This window comes from Melopsittacus undulatus, chromosome 4, assembly GCF_012275295.1.
Source record: "Melopsittacus undulatus isolate bMelUnd1 chromosome 4, bMelUnd1.mat.Z, whole genome shotgun sequence".
NCBI lineage: Eukaryota > Metazoa > Chordata > Aves > Psittaciformes > Psittaculidae > Melopsittacus > Melopsittacus undulatus.
In genome coordinates, this window is record NC_047530.1 from 5,596,951 (window position 1) to 5,617,843 (window position 20,893).

The 20,893-nt window shown below is 43.2% G+C and overlaps 1 protein-coding gene across 1 annotated transcript; it reads left to right on the forward strand.

The window, feature by feature from the left end:
- The first annotated feature begins 1,235 nt into the window (after positions 1 to 1,235).
- C1QTNF4 (C1q and TNF related 4) lies at positions 1,236 to 20,544 on the forward strand. Its single transcript, XM_034062120.1, has 2 exons — positions 1,236 to 1,281; positions 19,008 to 20,544. The coding sequence occupies exon 2, from the start codon at positions 19,016 to 19,018 to the stop codon at positions 20,102 to 20,104; it is 1,089 nt and encodes a 362-aa protein (XP_033918011.1). The 5' UTR covers positions 1,236 to 1,281; positions 19,008 to 19,015; the 3' UTR covers positions 20,105 to 20,544.
- Positions 20,545 to 20,893: the final 349 nt, after the last annotated feature.

The window sequence follows — 20,893 nt, forward strand, 5'->3', positions numbered from 1 at the left end:
TGGTCTTCTTCCTCTGAGAAAAGCTATTCCTTCCTCCTTTTGTTCATTCTGTCCTTGCCTATTGTGGGGATTAGCCTAGTGGCTGCTACAGGAGTGCACCTGAGCTCCAACACCACATGAGAAAAGGATGGGACTGGAAATGGGTTATGTGAAAACAGATTCAAACGCTGTCAGTATACAAGTACAGCACTTGCTGCAACAGTCCTCTGCAGGCCATGGTGCATCCTACAAGATAATAAATGGAGGTGGAGTTTGGAAAGCAGAACATGCCAACACAGGGCAACAAAGGCTGGACCATCCTCTAGAAGCCCCATCTCTAGTTGCCCCATCTATACTCAGAGAGGAGCACAGTGGCGTCTAGATTCCTCCCATAGCAGGTGAGTATAGTAAAATGAAAGACCTTTGGTGTTGGAGAGCTGTAACTTTTTTTAACATTAAGATCTCTACACCTTCTCCTTGAAAGTCAACATAAGATTTTACAGGGCTAACAAAAAGCATGCTTTACAAGCCCTCAAATTTGCTCTTCAACATAGAACGGCGATGTGAAAAGCCTGCTATTTTGCCGTCAGCAAAAATCAATGCCAACCTTCAAAGGCATAGCAGCCTTGTTGTTAGCTGATGATCAAGCCAAGCTTTCTAGAGAGAGGGATGACCTTTTGTTGGACCAAATAACACAGCTGGTCTATAGACAGGCTTTTGGACTCACAAATTTCCAGAGCAGGAGCAGGTCAGAGATGAACACGGTCTTGGGCAGCCAAAAGCATGTCTAACTAATGCCCTTACCTCTCCCCATCAACCTGCCCTTGGATCGCCCTGCTGGGAGCGCTGCCCCGCAGGTCGCTTCGCCCATGACCCCACCGCGGCCCAGCCGGTCCCACACTCATCCCCCTTCCCTGCGCGGTCCCCCGGTCAGTGCCAGCCTCGGGCGAGGAGCAGCGCAGGGCTCCCGTCCCGCCTCCCTTCGCCTCCGTTGGTGCATATCCCATCACGCCGGTTCCCAGCAAGGCAGCGGGAGCCGGGCCCGGTTGTCTCACGCCGCCGGTCGCACTCCAGCGCAGCCGCTTCCCATCACCGACCTGTGACAGGGACTCCGAACCCCCCCTTCCCTTCCCCTCTCCCGCCCGCCTCCGGGCCCTCCTCCCGTCACTGATTCGGCGCCGGAGCCCCGGGTGCCCGAACCCCCTCCCCAGCCCCGGCCCTCACCGCGGCTCCCGAGCTGTCAGTGCGCAGCCCCGCGCCTCCAACCGCCGCCGCGGAGCCGCCACCGCGGAGCGGCCGCAGGTACCGTGTGCGGGGAGCGGGTGCTGCCGGGGCCGGGCTGCACCTGCGGGGCCGGGGGTGAGGATCGTGGTTCCCCGGCCGGACAAGGGGCGGTGGGAGGGGGGCCGCGGGAGGGCCTGTCCCCGGCGGTGCGGAGCGGAGCCCCGGCGGCTGCAGAAGGGTCGTCGGGGGCTCTCACGGCGGCGGCCGCGGGTCGGGGCGGAGAAGGGCGCTCGGGACGTGCTGCGGTGTCCGAGCCCGTGGCCCTCGGGAGCGGCGGGCAGGGAGCGGGGTCCCCCGGGTGGGATGCGCTCCAGCTCCGTTCCCAGGAGAGGCTGGGCAATAGGGGGTTATGCCCCGTTTACCCTTCCCACCACCTCTTCGATTTCCAGCAGAGTTTATGTGGGAAATGGTATGAGATTTTGGCCTCGCTTAGGATGGAGCCGAGGTTGGAGAACCTCCCGAGGCCGGCCGTGGGCAAGGGCATAGTGCAAAATTCCCACAGGGGCAGTTTCTCGGGTGGGAAATAGCATTGATCTTCAGTTTCCTGAGGGAACTGAGTCCCAAGGGTTTTCCCAAGAGTAGTGTAGGCGACTGACTCTGTAATGTGCGATTTTCTGTCAGATAATGCAGCTTAATCCTTCTCTGTGTACTTGGCATTCCCACAGTCATCTCCTCAACCCACTCCCTAAGAGCTCCCAGGGAAGCGGTTCAGCATCTCCAGATGATGTTTCTGTCAGACACTCTTGAGTTTCTGCACTGCTGGCTGACTAGAAGGCAGCATTGTGACCCTTTGGTTTATGCACACACTGAATGAGCCGTGCCTGAATTATTCATTCTGATGCGATTGCAACCTTCTGCAGTTTCTCTTCTCCAGGGACATGATGTGTAACAAGACTTTGAAATGCTTTGCCAACGAGGCTGCAGTCCTATCAAGGCATATGGCAGCTGTTTGCTTTCTAATTGTTCTTAAGGGTTAATTTATAGCAGTAAAAGACATGTTAAGAATGAGGATTCCCAGTAGGGCAGCATTATCCTCTACCTTCCTTCTGTTTCTCTCTAAAAAGCTATAATTCAGAGTACTGAATGGTTAGTGGACTAGGCTCTACAATTGAGTTTTGTATTTTCCATCTGGAAGAAGCAATGCCTTCAAAGTACATTTCTTCTCTGTGTACAAAATGCCTCCTAAGTATGTATGTTGAACCTATGGCTTTGACATGAAATTGATTTAAATCTGATTATTTGTCAGTGTCATAGATGTTTCTTATTTTGTAGGTAAAGAAACAGATACAGAAATGAAACACATTGGAACAAGGGATTTGCCAGCAACACTTGGAATCCTATTTGTTGTTATTTATGTTTTGCAAGTGTGATCATCTGTCTGTTGTGCTGTGCTCTCCAAAGAGTGCTCATTGATACACTCAGGACCATTGATATTTCCCATAGGAGGTTGGGTGGATGCACAATGGCAGCAAGCTATACTTATGAAAATACAAGATAACCATACTATGACCTGTAGTCAAGTAGGTGCATGATAGCTTTTATAGTCTCCATTTTAATAATAGACATATTTCCAAAGAGCAGATAAGCTTACTGGTTTTGGAACACTCACTCTTGTATCAAATATTAATCTGGATGAACACAGGCACATAGAGACATACTGTATATCTAAAGTGTAAAGAGCCAAGATAGTTTGAACCTATTGTGCTTAGCACCCAGTAATATGAAGACCATGATACAACAAGGCAAGTGTTAGTGGAAAAAGAACATCAGTCAGGCTCCAAGTGATGACTGTCATTCTGCTAGAATTTCCACATTCCTATGGTTAGTTATAGGCAAAAAGCAATGAAATGAACTAATGTGATAGATTTCCAAGGTGGAAAGTACCTCTGAGAATATAATATTAAGAGCTGAGAAATGTCTCCCTCCAAGAGATACTTACCACTACACAGACTATAAGGCATGAGAAAAGAGCAAAAAATAGGGCTTAAAATTGCTAGAGTCTTTAAAATGCTGATGTCTAGGTCTTCATTACCAGCATCTAAGATCAGATGTTAGGATCTGGTGGGTTTTACTCCTGAACTCTTCCATTCACCTCTCCTTTTGAATGCTCAAAGTATGAAGTGTATGTTCCATTCCAAGGTGCACAGTTAAGGGAATTGATGTTCCACTTGCCTTAGAATTACAGCTTACTGACTAGCCTGTATGGATGAGGATCTTTGTACAGCCTTCAAAGGCACGTTAAGGCTTGGCAGTTTGATAGTTCATCATACAATATTTGAAAGACTGGCTCTGATTTACACCCAGTAGAGATTAAAAGCTTCTTTTACTTCTTGAATGACACCCAGAAATTTAGTATACATCCCATGGCCCAGCAGATTCAAGCTGAAGTCAGGACTTAATTTTTCCTCTCAGTTTTCCTTTATCTTTTCCTTTGCCCCTATCCCAGGAAAGGAAATTTGCCTGATGTTCAATGAGATAAGCCAGCAATACACAACTGCTGTGTTGGTGGCTGTTTTGTCAATCCCTTGTCTCCCCCCTGAATGCTTTCTTGTCCTTGTAAAGCCTCTCTCTAGCTGCATATTTCCTCCATACAGGTTAGAGAACAAAGAAGGAATTCCTGCTGCATTTAATCAAAGGTCTGAGGTTTCCGGCAGAGGTAACACTGCCAGAATCAGGAGATGATCACAGAGCAAGCAGTAAGTGGCTACTCCAGAGGCTAATAATTGATTACTAGGATCTCACTGGGAAACAGTATGAATTCACAAAGTCCTATTTCTCCCTCTTCAGTCTCCAGCTGCTTAATTTGTCCCATGCATGTTTTCTACTGTGCTACAGCCTCAGCCACAGTGCCAGGGAAACCAGCCATATTGGGTTAAGGAATCTGGGAAGACTAGAGTAATGGTTACTGGAATGAGAGCCAGAGGCAGATGAGACAGTGAAGCCACTGTTGTCAGGAGGAATACCACATCATCTTTATTCCTATGTACACAAAGGCTTTCTATTGCTTATGTGCCTGCTTGTGACCACCACAGCTGGCATTTGAACTCAGAGGAAAGGAGCCTGGAGTCCTTTAGTCAAGGACAAATGCAAAGAAGATATTTAGTTCACTTAACCAACTGATTGGGTGCATCCCTTCCAGTGTGTGCTGCCGGTGTAACTGCAGTGAATGTAATAAATTACAACATTCCTAATATATCCCTTAGTCTATGAAGAGAGCTGGTCATGTCTTTCCCTTTCTTTATTTCAGTATTCCAGCAGGTTCTAACAGAAACTGCTTTTGTTCATTTTACCTATTAAAATATATTTGAGTAAGAGATTTAATTCGAGTTTGGGGTTTTTTTTAAGTAAAAGTTAGGATTCTTGGCTGTGGTTGCACATTAGTTTAAATATTTGCTTTGGTGAGGCACGAGGCATAGCAGTGAAGGAGACTATAAACTGGGTAAACATAATTTTATGAACAGAAAGGTCTTCTTTAAATAATATCAGAAGATTCAGAGCTCATAATCCATGTGCCAGCCCCTCAGAGAAGCCACAAGCTGCTTAAAACTGATATGATAGCTGTGTCAGTGTGACTTGGATCTGCTCTTCTTCAGTGTTCTCTTAGGTGACCTGGATGGTAAATATAAAGTGTGGGTGTATCACATTTGCCAGGGATATCAGACTGTGAGATTTGAAATATGCTGGAGGAAAGATGGGAATTCAAAATTATTCAAACAAATTGGAAGAATTGCTAGGAAAAGAACTGGGTGAAATTCGGTAGGGATAAATGTGAGGTACTACAATAAGGCAGGAATAATCAACTGGATAAGCACAAGAGAGAAGTATATTATGAGCTTGCAACTCTGCAGAAGAGGATCTGAATGCTATGATAGATCACAAGCTGAATATGAGTCAATGTCATGCTGCTGAAATGAAGGCAAACATCTTGCTAGGATGTATAAAAGACATATATCCTGAAAGACATGTGAAGCAATCCTCCTGCTCTGTTGAGCATTGCTAAAGCCTCAGCTTGGAAGCTGTGTGAGGTTTTGGCTATTACACTTTGAGATAGGTGTGATTCATCGGAGAGTCCAGAAAAGGGCATCACAGGTCAGAAAAACATGACCTGCGAGATGATTTGAAATAACTGAAAGCATTTAGCCCAAAGACCAGAAAGCTGCAGGGGAATATTTCAGTCTTCAGACACAAAATAGAGGAGGGAACGATCTTTTCCTTGGGCTTATGGGAAATGGGGCAGAAAGCAAGAAGGAGCAGAAAGAAAGATTTATTTTAGAATGCAGAAGTAATTTTCTAGGACATAAGATAATAAAAACTGTTGAATATTTGGTCTGGGGAGGTTGCAAAGAGTCCATCATTATAAGTTAGACAATTATCTGTGAAGAATGAAATTAGGCTAGATCTGTCATGGGAATGCACCTTGAACTGTCTGACATCCGAAGTTCTCTTCTAGACCATTCTTTTATCATTTCATGAAGGCTCTCTGCTGGCCCCGTTTTGGTGTTTTTCTGTTATCCAAGGGTAGCACAGCACCAAGAACATAGTGTAGCTCTTTCTAAAGAGAGCCTGAAAGAAAAGAAAAAGCTTAGTAGAAGGTGGTTAAAAAAGGTTTCTCTTTTTTGGAGAAGACATAGAGAACAGGGCATTCTGCTTGGCTGAGTCTATAAATGCTGAAAACAATTATATGGAAGAAGAAAAATGAATGAGGATTAGCAGTCAGGAAAATGATCTGAGCTGAAAATACAAAATCTTCTAGTATTTTACTCCTTGAATGACTGTAGTCCAAAAGTACTTTCTTTAGAGATAAAGTGAAATAAAATACTGAAATCAAAATAGGAGTAAAATAAAGCATAGTCTACAACTGATGTTCCTAGGCATTTCTTCAGGAAGAGAAAATCTAGGTCCTGTAGTATTCATGGTATAGCATATATTGTTTAATATAAATGGAACAGACTGTCCCCTGTGCATAGTGAAAAAGTGATGGATCTCTGTGAGAAGACAGGTAGAAAGAAATGAGAGCAGTGATCATTTCTTTGGATGCTGCAGTGTAAAGCTGCACATAAGATCCTGAACAGAGCATATTTTGAGTCCAACCAAAGGAAATTTTAATCCTCTAAAGGGAGAAGGATTTTCCTCTCTCCCCAGGCTTTAGATCTATCCACACAGGCAAAAGGAAAAGGTCTTGGAGAAGTTAAAGACATACTGGGAGGAGTGGAAGTGGTTTTTATACCAACCAGTAGCAGGGGATTTTTTCTTTGGAAACAGGTACTCTCCGGGATTGCAAAGCTGCAAAGCAACTGTTAGAAAGAATCTGTGTTGAATGAACAATGCAAAGAGAAAATGAAGAATTAGGCTGTGATGTTTAGAAGGCTGTTTTCATGGAGCTATTGCTCAGTGACCTGTTATGTATTAACATTATAATCTGGTGTCATTTAAACACACACTTGAATTATCCATAAATAGATGGAAATCTTCATACTTTGATTTACTCTGGGACATGTGAGCACAAACTGTGACAACATAAGCTCTGACTGATTTTTTTCCCCTGCCCCCATCTTCCATTGCTGCTTGAACACTTTAGGGAAAGAAACAATTTGCTTGGAAAGCCAATGCCCCAGATATTCTAAAGTAAATTCGCATTCCTTCCACCCAAGGGCTGCCCAGTGCTTCACATTAGCTTGTATTTCTTTGCCTGAGTTTATTTGATTGCTCCTTCTCCCATCCTTCCCTTTGCTTTCTTTACTTCTCATATGAATATATGAAATCCAGCCTTTATTTGGGAGACAGGGTATCCAAAAGAAGGCTTACTGTGACCCAGTGCTAAAGGAGGTTCAGATTTGGAACAAGGTGGTTCTGGAAGGAGATAATGTAAAAAAAGATCTTCCTTTTACTAGTAGGAGGAAGCAGCAAAGGAAACATGGGAGGAAATCTGAGAGAGCCTAGGCAGAAAACTACTGGAGATGCTGGAGGGGATTCTGTAGATATTAATCTCCTTTTGGAAGCTGTTGATAATTGCCTTGAAAAGGAAAGGTGTTAGACAGAAGTAGCCAGAAGGAAGGTATTTGAGTAGAGGGAGCACTGGTTTGAAATATGAACTGAATGTGAACATTAGGGTGCCTGGCTGAAGTTTCTCAGTGTGGCTGTGAGGAAATTGTGTAGGCTACTGCAAATGGCACTTCTGTCAGGATGAGCTGCATATTTAATGCAGTGTAATGATATCCAAGCCTGCTTTAAAAAAGCATCTGCATGACAGTGTTCAGAGCAGCTGTATCCTTCATTTCTTCTTCTTTCCTCATTTATATTATGTCCAGCTAGAGTCTAAAAGTCCTATAAATCCTGCCAGTGGGTTCCTGCACTCGTCATTTCTAGATGTTGGAAAAATCCTGTTCCTATAACCAAAAATCAGAGGCAGCAGCTTCAAGCTGTCAAAGGCAATTTTGCCTAGGAGGAAACTGGCTGGTCACACAGATGAGCTTGGAATCTGTGAACACTTGACAGGCTCTGAGCAGTTTCTCACTGTGAATGAGGAGCTGATGAGTGAAGAGCAGTGTCCAGCAGCGCTTTTTGATGGTAATGCCAGAGCCTTTTACCAGCAGCTTCCCAGTGCAGATGGAGCTTTACAGAAATAGTCACACAAGGATTTCTACTGCCATTAGGAGGGGACTGGAGGGTTTTTTTCAGTATTGGAAACAATATAGAGCCAGAAAGCAGATATGGGAAAACTTTGTTAAACTGTGTGTGTATGGAGGAGAAGCACGTGCTTCTTTCTGTCCCCCCAGCCAGGGCAATAGATTCTGCACTAGGGACAGCAGCACCTCTCTGTCAGACTGACACAGAAAAATCCAAGTTCAAAAGCACAACTGTGAAACCTTGATTCGTACAGGGCTTAAAGGAGGCTAAAAAATTGCATGAGCCCAGATTCCAACTGCTATAGGCATTCCTCAGAAAGGTCTGATTACAAGGGATTTGTCAGGAAAGAGCACTGCACATTGGTGATTGTGAAGGGTCAGACTTAACAAACATGGGGGTTACATTAGATGGTCTCCAGAGGTCCCTTTCAACCCTACAATTCTGTGATCCTGTGACAATGAATAACTTTGCTAACTTACTTTTTCTACCTTTAACAGTGTATCTGTAGACATAAAAGAAAGAATGCTACTGGGATGAGAATTTGCTATATTTGATTCATGACAAGCAACCAGTATTGAAGAGCACTATTTCTATTGCAGAATTCATTATTAATTGAGAACTTCTGTACCACCCAGAGGAAGTCTGGATCTCAAGATACCAGTGACAAATATTGGGGTGGTCACATACAATGATCATTCTTTGTGTGATTGTTTCTTGATCTGTCTACCAACTTTTATTGTCATATTGGACAATAAAAGAACAGGAGCAGAAAAAAGAATCATTTGTTGATGTGGAGTCTGACACCTCTCTTTCCCCAGATAGAGTTTGGCAGAGTTTTCATTCTGGAATAATAATACTGGCCTCTGCTTTGGTGCTGAGTGCATGATGCTTGGTTCTCCCCAGTTCTGCAGCTCCAGACCTGTGTCCTGACCCAGAAAAAGGAGGAGCAGAAAGGAAGATGTCAAAGCAGAGATAGAAGATGCACAGATCTTAAAGCCTTTAATCACCTTCTTCACTAAAGCAGAGCTCAGTGAATTTCCAAATTGAGATGTTGCAGCATGTTGGCAGTGAAGAGCAGCTCTGCAGTGCGATTCGCGGTGTTCTCTGAACATCTTCACAGTAATAAAACAGCAGGACATGAACAGAAATTAATGTGATTTTTTGGCTGAGTGTGGTGGCAGATGTTAAAAGACAGCATGCTTTCCTGCCTTACCTGTCAAGGCAAAAACAAAACTCCCAAGGAAAGCAGCATTCCTGTAGGGAAGTGCCCCAGTACCGATAGAGGCTTTATTCCGATGGATTCACAAAGCCTACTGTCAGGAAATACCAGTCAATAGCAAGTGACATTTTCTGAGTATGTTATAGTGCAGCCTTTGATGGACAAAAAGACCAAAGCAATTATGTCTCCATTGATAAAACATAATGTTACAAGTTGATCTGTCGAGGAAAGGGGACTGAATCTCACCCTTTCTGCAGGTTTTCTGTTAACTGCAGATAATCAAGAGGGGGACCAGAGATACCCAGCTTGTGAACATCTTTGGCTGCATTGCTCAATCAACTCTTAGTGAGCTCAGACATGCCTCACAAATGAAAATGTTTGTAATCCCAGATGGCATTCAGCTATTCATTAATTCCCTTAGGGGATGACTGCTGGACTCCACAGGCTCATGCTTGTGATTTGATGGTCAACAAGCAAGAACCAGCATATCCCCTCTATCTTTTACCCAGGTGGATATGCAGCAGGTCTTAAAGTAATGACTGGAGGGCAGGATTCCAGAGAGTGGGGGAATGGATTAGAAGCAACAACTGCAGGCACATTCTTCCAGGGGAAGTGAGAATTATGTGGCCACTCAAGTGAGAGAGGGGAAGAGTAGGTGTGGGTATGTAGCTAGAGAAGAAAACAGACATGAAAGATATAAACATTGTTCCTTTTTCTTTATTAGGACCTTACGTAACAGTAAAATAAAAAGCGTACATTGGCTGATACAAAGTGCAGGAACACAGATTCAGAGAAAGGAAACTGAAGGTATAAAACCATTACAGAGAAGACAATGGGCACACCTTCAGAGTACACCACAGGTTCCATTATGTCTTATAACATCTCCATAATCTTGTGGACAGGAGTCTTCAACAGGACCAAAGTTGCAATTCCTGTAATGTACCTGTAATGTACCTGTAATGTATAGACAGTTAAAATGACTTTCCTATTTAGTGCACCTGCATGGGTGTGAGGTTCCACAGGTTCCTATGAATTCCTTGACAAATAAGCCTACTATTAAACTGCTGGTTTCGCTCTTAATGGGGAGATGGAAGGAGAACATGAAAGGATCACTGCAGGATGTTTCCCAACTGGTTGTGCTGTACCTGACAGGTCTGCTGAACAACTGGACATGTGAATGGAAGTGGCAGTATGGAACAGGGAGGAAAGGCAGTACAGCCTGTGTTTAACTGGAGCACTTATTCGCATCCTGGTGAAATTTCCTTCAATATCTATAAGTATTCATTGTAACTAAGGATGAAAAGAAAATGGACAAATAAGGCATCGACTCTGAGAACAGCATAGGAACCTCCTTTTCTAGTCTGTATGGCTGGAGGATGCAAATACTCATTCAGCTGCATTGAAGAAAACTGCTGCCTAGATACATAAATTATGGTTTTTAAAAACCCCAAACAACCAAGAGCTACCTATACTGTAGATACCTACCTAGAGTAAATACTGTCAATAACTACCAACAGTCTCTGAAGTGTTGCTAGACTTTCGTCTCTTTATCAGAAGGATTAGGGAATATCCTGAGATCTAAACTTCCCTTCACTGGAAGGAAGTGGGGTTGAAAACATGAGCCACAGTATGTAGCAATGAAACAGAAAGAATAAACAGGTTAGAATATGAGCTGATTCCAGAGTACTGATTCTAGTGTCATTCTGCCTACCTGGTGTTTCTACTTTGTCACTCACAGCTCAATTTATACTACTGACTATAATGCAGAGATGTGTTTATATAAGGAAGAAATTCTTTACTGTTAGGGTGGTGAGGCACTGGAATGGGTTGCCCAGGCAGGTTGTGAATGCTCGATCCCTGGCAGTGTTCAAGGCCAGGTTGGATGAAGCCTTGGGTGATATGGTTTAGTGTGAGGTGTCCCTGCCCATGGCAGGGGGGTTGGAACTGGGTGATCTTAAGGTCCTTTCCAACCCAAACTATTCCATGATTCTATGATTCTATTTGGGGTGGGGGGGGGAAACACCACATCCCTAAGGATGTGAGCTACACAACCACTTCAGGAAAACCTAAGAACAAGCTTGTGTTCAGTGGGGCTGTCTAGACAGCCTTTTTGTTCTTTACCAGCCCTTTAAAGCCCCCATGTTTCACTTGTTCTTGGGAAAAACCATCATCTTTTTCCTGCCCAAACTCTTACAGAAAGAGAAAAACTACAGGAGTAGCCTGTGATGCTGAACCCATCTGCATCTTCCTTAAGCTCCCAGTTTTTGTGTCCAACACTGTTTATATCTGCAGACACTTCTAAACTCTCTCCCTCATTGACTTTTCAAAGAGTCCCTCATAGTCTGTATAGCCATTACCATCCTCTTCACATTCTCCTTTTGTGCTACTGTGATACTCGTGGTACTGCGGTACTTTGCGTTCTGTGATAACACTGAATCTTGGTTGTTGATTCCAGATGGTCAGAAATGAACCATATCACAATGAAATTGTACCATTTTATTTGCTGACCCTTTCATTTTAGCACCTTTAGTCCTGCAGGGTTTGTTGGGTTTTCTTTTTCCCCAGACTTTATAACAGGATAGTAAAAGTAAGAAATCTTATGCTACATTTGCTTGTTATTACCCATGTCTCTATATGATGCCCACTGGGCTGTAAGCATCTTTTGAAAGCTCTCCTACAGAGTGCAGCAATGTGCAGTTCAGCAGCCTACCAGCTTCTTTGCAGACTGCCACAGTTTAAATATCTTAAGGCACGTGAAAATTTAAAAATCAATGAATCTCTGTAATTAATTCTTATTAATTTTAAACCAACAATTTCCCATTTGCCTTTAGAATAGCCTGAATTGCGCTGCTTGTGCTCAGCATCCTTCCTCGTCAGGCGTCTGTCACTCCAGTAGGTCTGTTGCTGGGGCTGTCTGTCTGGCAGTATCCTGCACTTCCTATGGTTTTACCTGCACAGACAAAACAAAAATACCCCAGGACTTCTGTGAATAAGTCCTCCTGCTACATGGCTTCCAGCCCAGCCACTTGGAACAATGAAAGAATCCTCTGCTCCCTTCTCTGTGCCTTTTTCTTTAGAGCTAGCTTTTGCACTGGCCAGCCTGCCCTTTGGGTCTCTGTCTCTGTCTTGAGATCCTTATGGTATATGCTGCCAAAGTGTCAGTTACTTTCTTTTACCTATCAAAAAACCTCCTGGTATTCCAGGCTGGACTATCTCTGTTAATCCTTTATGCCAGTGTAATTTGCCTTTTGGTGCAGCAATATGGTTCCTCCAGAGAGATGGGATGCTTCAACAAAGCCTTGTTCCATAGGCTCAGCATCTCTTGCTCACAGCAGGAGAAAGAAATGCACATATAAATCAGGCTAAAAAAGGAAATTAGGTTGGAGGTGGGAAAAGAGATGGCTTAACTTTGACATTACTGTAACTGTAACTGGATCCATGCAAAAAATACTGCTTTTGAAATGGTCTCAGTGTTTTATGTCTAAAGGTAACTGTGTTAAACACTGCACAGCAACAGACTTCCAGCTTTCTGAAGCTGTGGTGTACATTCTTCTCTGGCCTCTGCTTTCACAAAACTCATTTATCACTGAACTCATTCCCAGCACTTTTCACTCCTTATTTCAGGTGTGATTTCACTGACAGCTTATCAACAGTTTGTTTAACTGCATGTGAAGAACATCTTTCTAGTATTAAACACATTTGATGAACCACAGTTTAAATTCAAGTTTTCTATCAATGCTTCCTGTTCTTGATCAAGTATGCTTCTTTGCTTTGCAGTCTTGTTTTCTTGAGGAGTTCGTATGTGGTGGAGAGTTGGGCATTCGCACTTTGTTCATTTAGAAAAGAATGCAAAAAAATCTATTACATATTAAAGCATTAGTCTGTTAGAATAATGCTTTTCTCCCATCTAGGGTTTATTCATCCATCTTCTCTACTAAAACACCACTTTGACTAAATCAATGTATTTTTAAATACACACAGTAGCCAAAACAGAAGACGCGGTGTGTCAGCTTGGCACTTCAACTGTGCATAACAGATTTCCTTGAATGATGCTACAGGAAGAAAAATCTTAATGTCAGAGCCATTGTGTTTCCATTTTGATCAGTGAATATACATCCTGTCATGTGTCATCATTAAACAGAGTTGTTAGAGCTTCGGTTGAAATGCAGCAGGTTTAATTAATATTCTGAAGTGCAGGCTAACATTAGAGGTTTGTGCCAGAATTAAGCCTCTCCATTTCCTTTGCCTGATTATGGCTAGAGTTGATGCACTTCAAAAGATTTTTTATCTCTCCACAGATCTTTGAGTACACAGAAGCTGGTTTATTATGTTAAAGGACTGCTTTGGCTTAAGAAAACATTTTAAATTAAGTACTTTCTATATTAATACCATACAGTTCTGTCATTCAAAGCATGGCTTAGTTTCCAAAAAGCTCTCTGAACACTTCAGACAGTGTTTTACCTCTCAGGATTGTTCCAGAGTTCAAAAAATCCACATTCATCAAAAGCAGAGAACAGCCAAATCCGTACATGAATCCCTCATTTTGTCACACAGTCTCTTTATACAGATTGTGCTTTTGAGGATCTGCTACAATTAATTTCTGCTTGATGTTGGAAGAAGTGGTGCATTTGCATCATTATCTGATGCTTTCAATCTGTATCGGATGAGTGGAACAGGCAGTATGTGGTACCTGGGGAAAAAAAGTCTTGCTAACTATAGTCCAAGAAAGCTGTTCATTACAGAGGCTTTCACTGATTCGAATAATAGAAACATCTGCAGCTGTCTTTAAATGTTAGAGTTAGAGCTCGGAAGAACAGGGCTTTGCTCTGGCAGCTTACAGGATTCTAAGGACTTTTACTAACAGTTCATCCAACTGCACTGCTTCACTTTGGTTTCACACTTCATTCTTCTGGGTAAAGCTCCCACTGAAATTAAAGAACTCTTGCCTCAGGTAGGACTAGGGCATCTAGCTCATTAATATTTTGGAACAAAGAGAAAACCCTTGTGGGTTTTGCAGGAAGATCTGGCCTACAAGTCCAGAAATGGGGTGACCTTTCTGTTATTGAAAGGCCTTTTGTAAACCCATGGATTTCAGTAGAAGAGTAAAGGTCTTTCCACTGGTGGATTGATTGTGTTCCAGGACAGAAAAATCACCTCCAGCAAGCACAAAGATATTAAAGTTTCCTGGGTCATGCAAATGGTGAATTCTGCCTTTCTTTTCAAAATAGATTTGCAACTCCTGTTCTGCTATCAGTCACTGCCATTTTAGCCCCTTCTTTTCAGGTCATAAATTTAATATCAGTGCATGTGAGAGCTGTTTAGCTCCATTATGTGTTTTGTGCCCTCTATTCCAAAATTAGATCCTTGACTTCTTCTGTATGTGCTGCTGTCCCTGTTGGTGCTGCCTAGTATAAAGGCAGCAACATACCTTGTTTATCCCTTGCATCTGCTTAGCTTCATTGCATCCTTCTGTGGTGTTAGGACAATAAGAAATGGTAAGGTAGGGGTCAAAGGGCCTTGATTCATTCATAAATGCAATAAGAATAACACAGTTGTTGTGTTATTATGTATGGCAATGCAAGACCCACTTTTCACCTCTAACCTGTGTCTTTCACGTCACTCTGAAGTTTCAACACTTATACCATAGCATGAAGTGAATGCTGATCCCACAGTGTCCATGGTCAGCCTCACATCCCTGGTGCTCTCCTCCCTGCTGGAAGAAAGCTATTTCAGTAAAAGACTTGAGCATCAGAAGCATTTGCAGGGGGAGCAACAGAGCATTTTGAAAGCTTTATCTTTCAGACTTAATGCACTAATACCCAAGTCCAAGAGTTGTCATGAGCTGCCTCTGTTTATGGCAGCCCTGTGCTAGCTGAATCTTCCTAATGACTGGCAAATTATTCTTAGGCTGGTTTAGTGTGAAAGGCAGTTCTTAGATGCTTTCTAAATTATTTTAAAAGATAAAGAACTTAAATAGTCCTGAAAGTGGTGAGTGGGAGCCGTCAAGGAAACAACTTGCTAATGGAAGAACATCATACTGCCTTATTTAAATGACTTGCCAGTAAGTTACTGGGAAGAATTGATAAATAAGAGAATGAAGCAGCAGAGAGTCTTGTAACTGAGTGACCCGACCTTTAATAAATGACCTTGTTACAGAGAAACTAGCTTTGGCACAGAAACAAGGATAGTGGTGGTTTGAAGAAACATAAGGTCAGATTCACTACAGAGTTTATTAAACTCTTACTTGGTTTTAAACTCTTCTTGTGTTTTTTTGGCCAGCACTGATGTGCTTGCAGTATATTCATTGATTCCTGGATACACTGAGAGCTGTGAAGCAGAGGCAGTGCTTCAGAACCAGGCTTGATACTGTGACTAAAAATGCAAATGCCAAATCCTTTCTTGTCTTTTCTTGCCTCAAGAGAGTGCAGCCATGTCACAATGATCCTGGTTCTCCATGCAACCACACCACCGTGACCACTGGAATAGCAATGGATGAGTATGAATCAGAAACATCTAATAGCCCTTATAAGTTTGCCTCTAGGGCTTGTTTTTCTGTGCTGGAAGCTGAAATGAGCCTGCCGTGCTAAATGTAGCACTCTGCTCCCTGCAAAAACAATACTGCTGAAGCAGAAGCTGAGCTCGCAGTGTGACAGTTTGGGGTTTAGCTCTTGGTGAGATGTTAGGGCCTTTTAGCATTGTTTAAATGGCAGCAATAAATAGCCAAATGCTCTACTGACATGGGAAGAGAGTCTTTGCCCTGAGGAGCACACAACCTAAATGGCCAAGTGAGGAAAAATAAAGACAGCATGGAAGCAGACACATGGCAATTAGCTGTGGCTTAATGGTTCTATTGAAAATGCTCTCTTGAATTAGTTTCTGGGTGAAAGATAAGTCTGCCAGACCTGTTGTTAGCTGTTTTGTCCCATGTAAGTGTCATGACTAGGGTTAGTAGCAAGTGATTTTCAGCTGTGAGGAGGCAGCAGCTATAGGAATCAGTTATAGAATCAGGAATCATGACTTAGGAGGTCTCTATTCTGACCTGATGAAAGCAGGGCCAATACTGAATGCAGACCACATTGCTCAAAGCCTTATAAAGCCTGGTCTTGAAAACTTCCAAGCATGAAGATTTCACAACCTCTCTGGGCAGAGTGTTCCATTATTAATTGCCCTCAGCATGAAATTATTTTGCTATTTCTGGTGTGAACCAGAAGCCTTTGTATTTTATGACCATTCTCTGTTACTCTCTCACCATGCACATCAGTGATGAATAGAGCTCTGTCATCTCAGTAACCTCTTCATAGGTACTGGAAAGTTACTACTAGATCCACCCGAAGCTTTCCTTTCTCTAGGCTAAACAAGCCCAGTTCCTTCAGCCTTTCCTCACGGGGCAGGTGCTCCAGACCTCAATCATCTTGGATAGCCTCTTCTGGAGTTTGCACTCTTCAAGTGCAAACTAAAGTGGAATAATCACTGCCTGTGGTTACTGGCTGCATTCTGTTGATACAGCCCAGTGCACTGTTAGCCTTTATTACTTGTAGGGCACAGCACTAAGTCAGGTACAAATTGTTCTCCAGGACTTTTACATCCTTTGCAGTAATGTTGCTTCCCAGTGTTAATCACCAGCCTGTACCAACACACATGGTTAATCTGCCCCAGGTCTATGGATTTGCACTCATCCATGCTGAACTTCCATTCACTCCATTCTTCCAGCCTGCCTAGGTCCCTCTGAATAGCAGCTGTGCCTGCAAGTGTATTGACAAACCCTCTGTTTCAGGGTTATCTGCAACCTTGATGAGTGGGCACTCTGTCTCCTCCAGGTTGTTGCCAAAAACTACTAAAGAGGAATAAACACTAGCCCTTGAGCCTGAACCCAGCCAGTTTTTGACCCATTCAGTAGCCCAGTTATCTAGATTGTAACATCACAGCTTGGATACAGGAATGCTCTGGGAGACTGTAATAAAAGCCTTGCTAAAAAGTGTGTGACATCCACTGGTCTATTCTCACAAGAAGGCAACCAGTTTCATTAGACACAATCTATCCTCAGTTGATCAATGCACACTAAATGTCACATCCTTTGCCTAGAAATATGTTCCAAGGAATATACTCCATGAGCTCCCCAGGGAACAAGGTGAGGGGCTAACTGGCCAACTGGCCTGTATTTCCACAAGTCATCTCACTTGTCCTTTCTGAAGATGAGTTCAACATTTGCCTTTCTCCAGTCACCAGGGACCTCCTTTGATTTCCATGACCTTTCAAAGATGGAGAGGGGCCTCAATATGACGGGAGTCAACTGACTCAACACCCTTCAGTGCAGCCCAAGGGGTTTCATAGATGTTCAGGAGAAGCAGGTTAAGTCAGGAAAAAAAAATCTGGGGCATGGAGGAAAATACTGAGATGTTTGTGAGTGAAGTAATCTAATGCAAAACTGGCACATGGATGAACAGTTCTTTTTGTCTTTGCTAGTGCATCCCTTTCATGTAATTAAGTGAGAATCTAATTAATTCTTGAGTTCATATCTATTGGAGCTGAATTTTGATTCTATTCCCAAGCATGAAAGAACAGGGACTTTAGGTCAAGCTGGATTCATGTTGGTTTGATGAGCAATTCTAGGTATCACATCTTGTCAGAAGAGGACACCATTACCACCTCACAGTCTATGTGGATTCCATCTGCTTTACTTTATTCCTCGGCCAACCCAGTTGATTCAAGTATGCACTCCTTTATCTTTTTTAATTCAGGATTTGCCTTCACCCCTCCTCCCGATCAGTAGCACGTTTTGCTCCTGTTCTGCTGGTCTGTGGATTCATTGTTTGCAGGCTGGCAAGCCCCCAGTTCTGGGGTGACAGATGGAGCAGACTGCAAACCAGGCAGTTGCCTCCCAGCCTGAATGATATTTTAATAAGCACAGAGAGGTGACAGGGAGAGGAGCTTCTCACTGGAATGACTGGCAGGTTTGTTTTCAGCCTGAAAGCACTAATAGAGGATTTTGGCCTCAGTCCAGAAACAAAAAAAATCACAGAAACTGGAAGCAGAAAATCCCATTAGCTTCTTATTTATCCCTGTGTTTTAAGGGTCAAAGTTTCTTCTTTCTGGTCTATTATCCACATACAGATAGTTCTCCTGTTTTGGGGATTTTAGCTCTCTCAGGGATTCTATACTTCGAGAGACTTGCCATTTATTTATCTTGTTTTATTTTTTCTTTTCCTTCTTTTCTTTTTTCCATTTAATTCATTTTCTCCATTGTCTTCTTTCCTTCCTTCCCTAAATATTCTCTTTTCTTCTGGTTTCTTTACACTCTTCACAGTGTAAATCTTTGCAGATTCATGGTAAAGTCTGCCTGAATAATGGAGCCTACCAATTTACTTGGCTTCCAGCTTCCACATCCTATGAAAACAGCCAGTGCAGTGCTAGGCAATGGCATGTGCATGGGAATCTCTAGAGCATATGTCCTCTCCTCCTGCCCTTCAGCTGTGTCTCAGTTGTATAATAGAGGGTCTGTGTAGGGCTTTGTTTCATCCTTGGTCTTATGAATAAAAGCACTACAAAAAGGAGCTCTGGCAAAGTCCCAGCACACTCTGAGATCCCTCTGCATTGTGAGCAACACAGTGTTTTGCAGACAAGCTGTAGGATAGCCAGGCTTTCAAATGAGAAGATTGTTTTTCTTCCTACAAGTACAGGGAATAAAGGTCCAGCTCTTGCTAGGAAAATATCAGAATGGTGCTTGGATCTGAACTGAGGTATGGTCCTACACGCTGATCAGAGAATGCACAGGAAACTTCCTCAGTATCTGGACACAGACCTTCATGTTGTTTATCAAACTTGAGGTCTGGGTTTCAACTGGAGAATGAGCTTTAAATTAATGGGATTCCTGCTAAAATGTGCTTCTTTTTCCTTTCAGATACAACAATGGCACTGAAGGTTCAGATTCTCTTTGGCTTCCTTTGCTGCATGATTTTTCTGCCTACAGATGGCTTCCCAGCGGACACCAGTATGGAATTTCGCTCTGCTTTCTCTGTGGCCAGAACCAGCAGCATGGAAGGCAGCTCCGAGATGGTCATTACCTTCGACAAAGTGTATGTGAACATTGGCAATGACTTTGATCCCAAGTCCGGATTATTCCACTGTCGGATCCCTGGAGCCTACTACTTCTCCTTCACTGTTGGGAAATACCCAAAGAAGAATTTGTCGGTCATGCTGATGAGAAACAAGAATGAGGTGCAAGTGATTGTGTATGATGAGCATCACCGCAAGGAACGGAAGGTAGCAAGTCAGAGCGCTATGCTGCAGCTTGACTACGGTGACACTGTTTGGCTACGTTTACATGGAGATCCCAAGTATGCTCTTTACAGCAATGTGGGCCCCTATACAACTTTCAATGGCTACCTAATCTACCCAGACACTTCAGCCTTCTTCCAGAATGCTCTTAGCTCTCAAGAAGTGGGGCCACACCATCACACTATTCAGCAGCTTCCCAGGGAGCAGAATGAAGTTTCACAGCCACACATGTTATCTGATCAACCAAGCAGGGAGCAAGACCCCCGCTCTGCATTCTCTGTTGCCCGCTCACAGAGTCTCCTGGGGACAGATGACAAGCAAACCCAGCATGAGCCCATCACATTTGACACGGAGTTTGTGAACATTGGGAAAGATTTCAATTCCTCCACTGGCATCTTCTCATGCCGTATACCTGGTGCATACTATTTCTCCTTCACCATCGGCAAAATGCCCTTTAAGACTATGTCAGTGAAACTTATGAAGAACCACAATGAGGTGCAGGCCATGATCTATGATGACAACCACTCCAAGAGGCGCGAGATGCAGAGCCAGAGTATTATGCTGCCACTGCAATATGGGGACACTGTTTGGCTCTACAGCCACCAGCATGACGGCTATGGTGCCTACAGCAACCATGGCAAATACATCACCTTCACGGGCTTCCTGATCTATTCAGAGGCTCAGCCAAAGCATCTTCCAGGTGTCAGTTCAAATAATTAAGGGTCAAATAATTAATTACAGATGTGAAAGGAGCACAAAAAAAGCCAAGGTGCCATGAACTTGGGTATAGCTCCTCTTCAATTATTGTCCTGTACTTTGAGCATGCTATCATGTGTCCAGTGCTTTCCTTATGCTGCACGCTTGTGCCCTCTCTGCAGGGTCACTACTGTGTCTGCCATTCATCCACAGAGAGGTCTTTATAGTTTGTATGTGTGTGTCCCGTGTCAGTGTTTGATTTAAGCATAAAGCATGAGGTAGTCTTCTGGGGCAGGGGTGGGCCAGTGTAGTGACATGCCAAGGATCAAAGAACCACTGCAGTAATGTTCCTGCAGATCCCCAGCATCCAGAAAGCAAAGGATACGGTGACTTCCTTGCATATCTGGGGAGGGAATAGATGTAATGAAAATGAATGTAATAAAAATACAAAATATGTAAAATTTTCTCAGATTGGAATTTGTTGTTATTTGTGTGCTTGTCACCAGCTGAGGTACCAGTTCAGGAGAGAAAGCAGCGTGGTGATTGTACCAGCTGCATGCAGTATGGGCTACTGAGCCAGTTTGCGTACACACTTTTTTATCATCCATGTGTGTGAAGTGTTGGTAACTCTTATGATATTAACACAAATGTCACAATATTTGGTGCTTTTCTTAATCTGACATCAATGAAGTCAAGAAGCTGTTTGAGAATCTTAGCTTCCATCTAATGAAAATAATACATTTAGAAACAAACAAGAAAGTGGGTTCTTGGTCTTGTAATAAAGAATGAAGGCTCAAATCTATGAATGGAGCA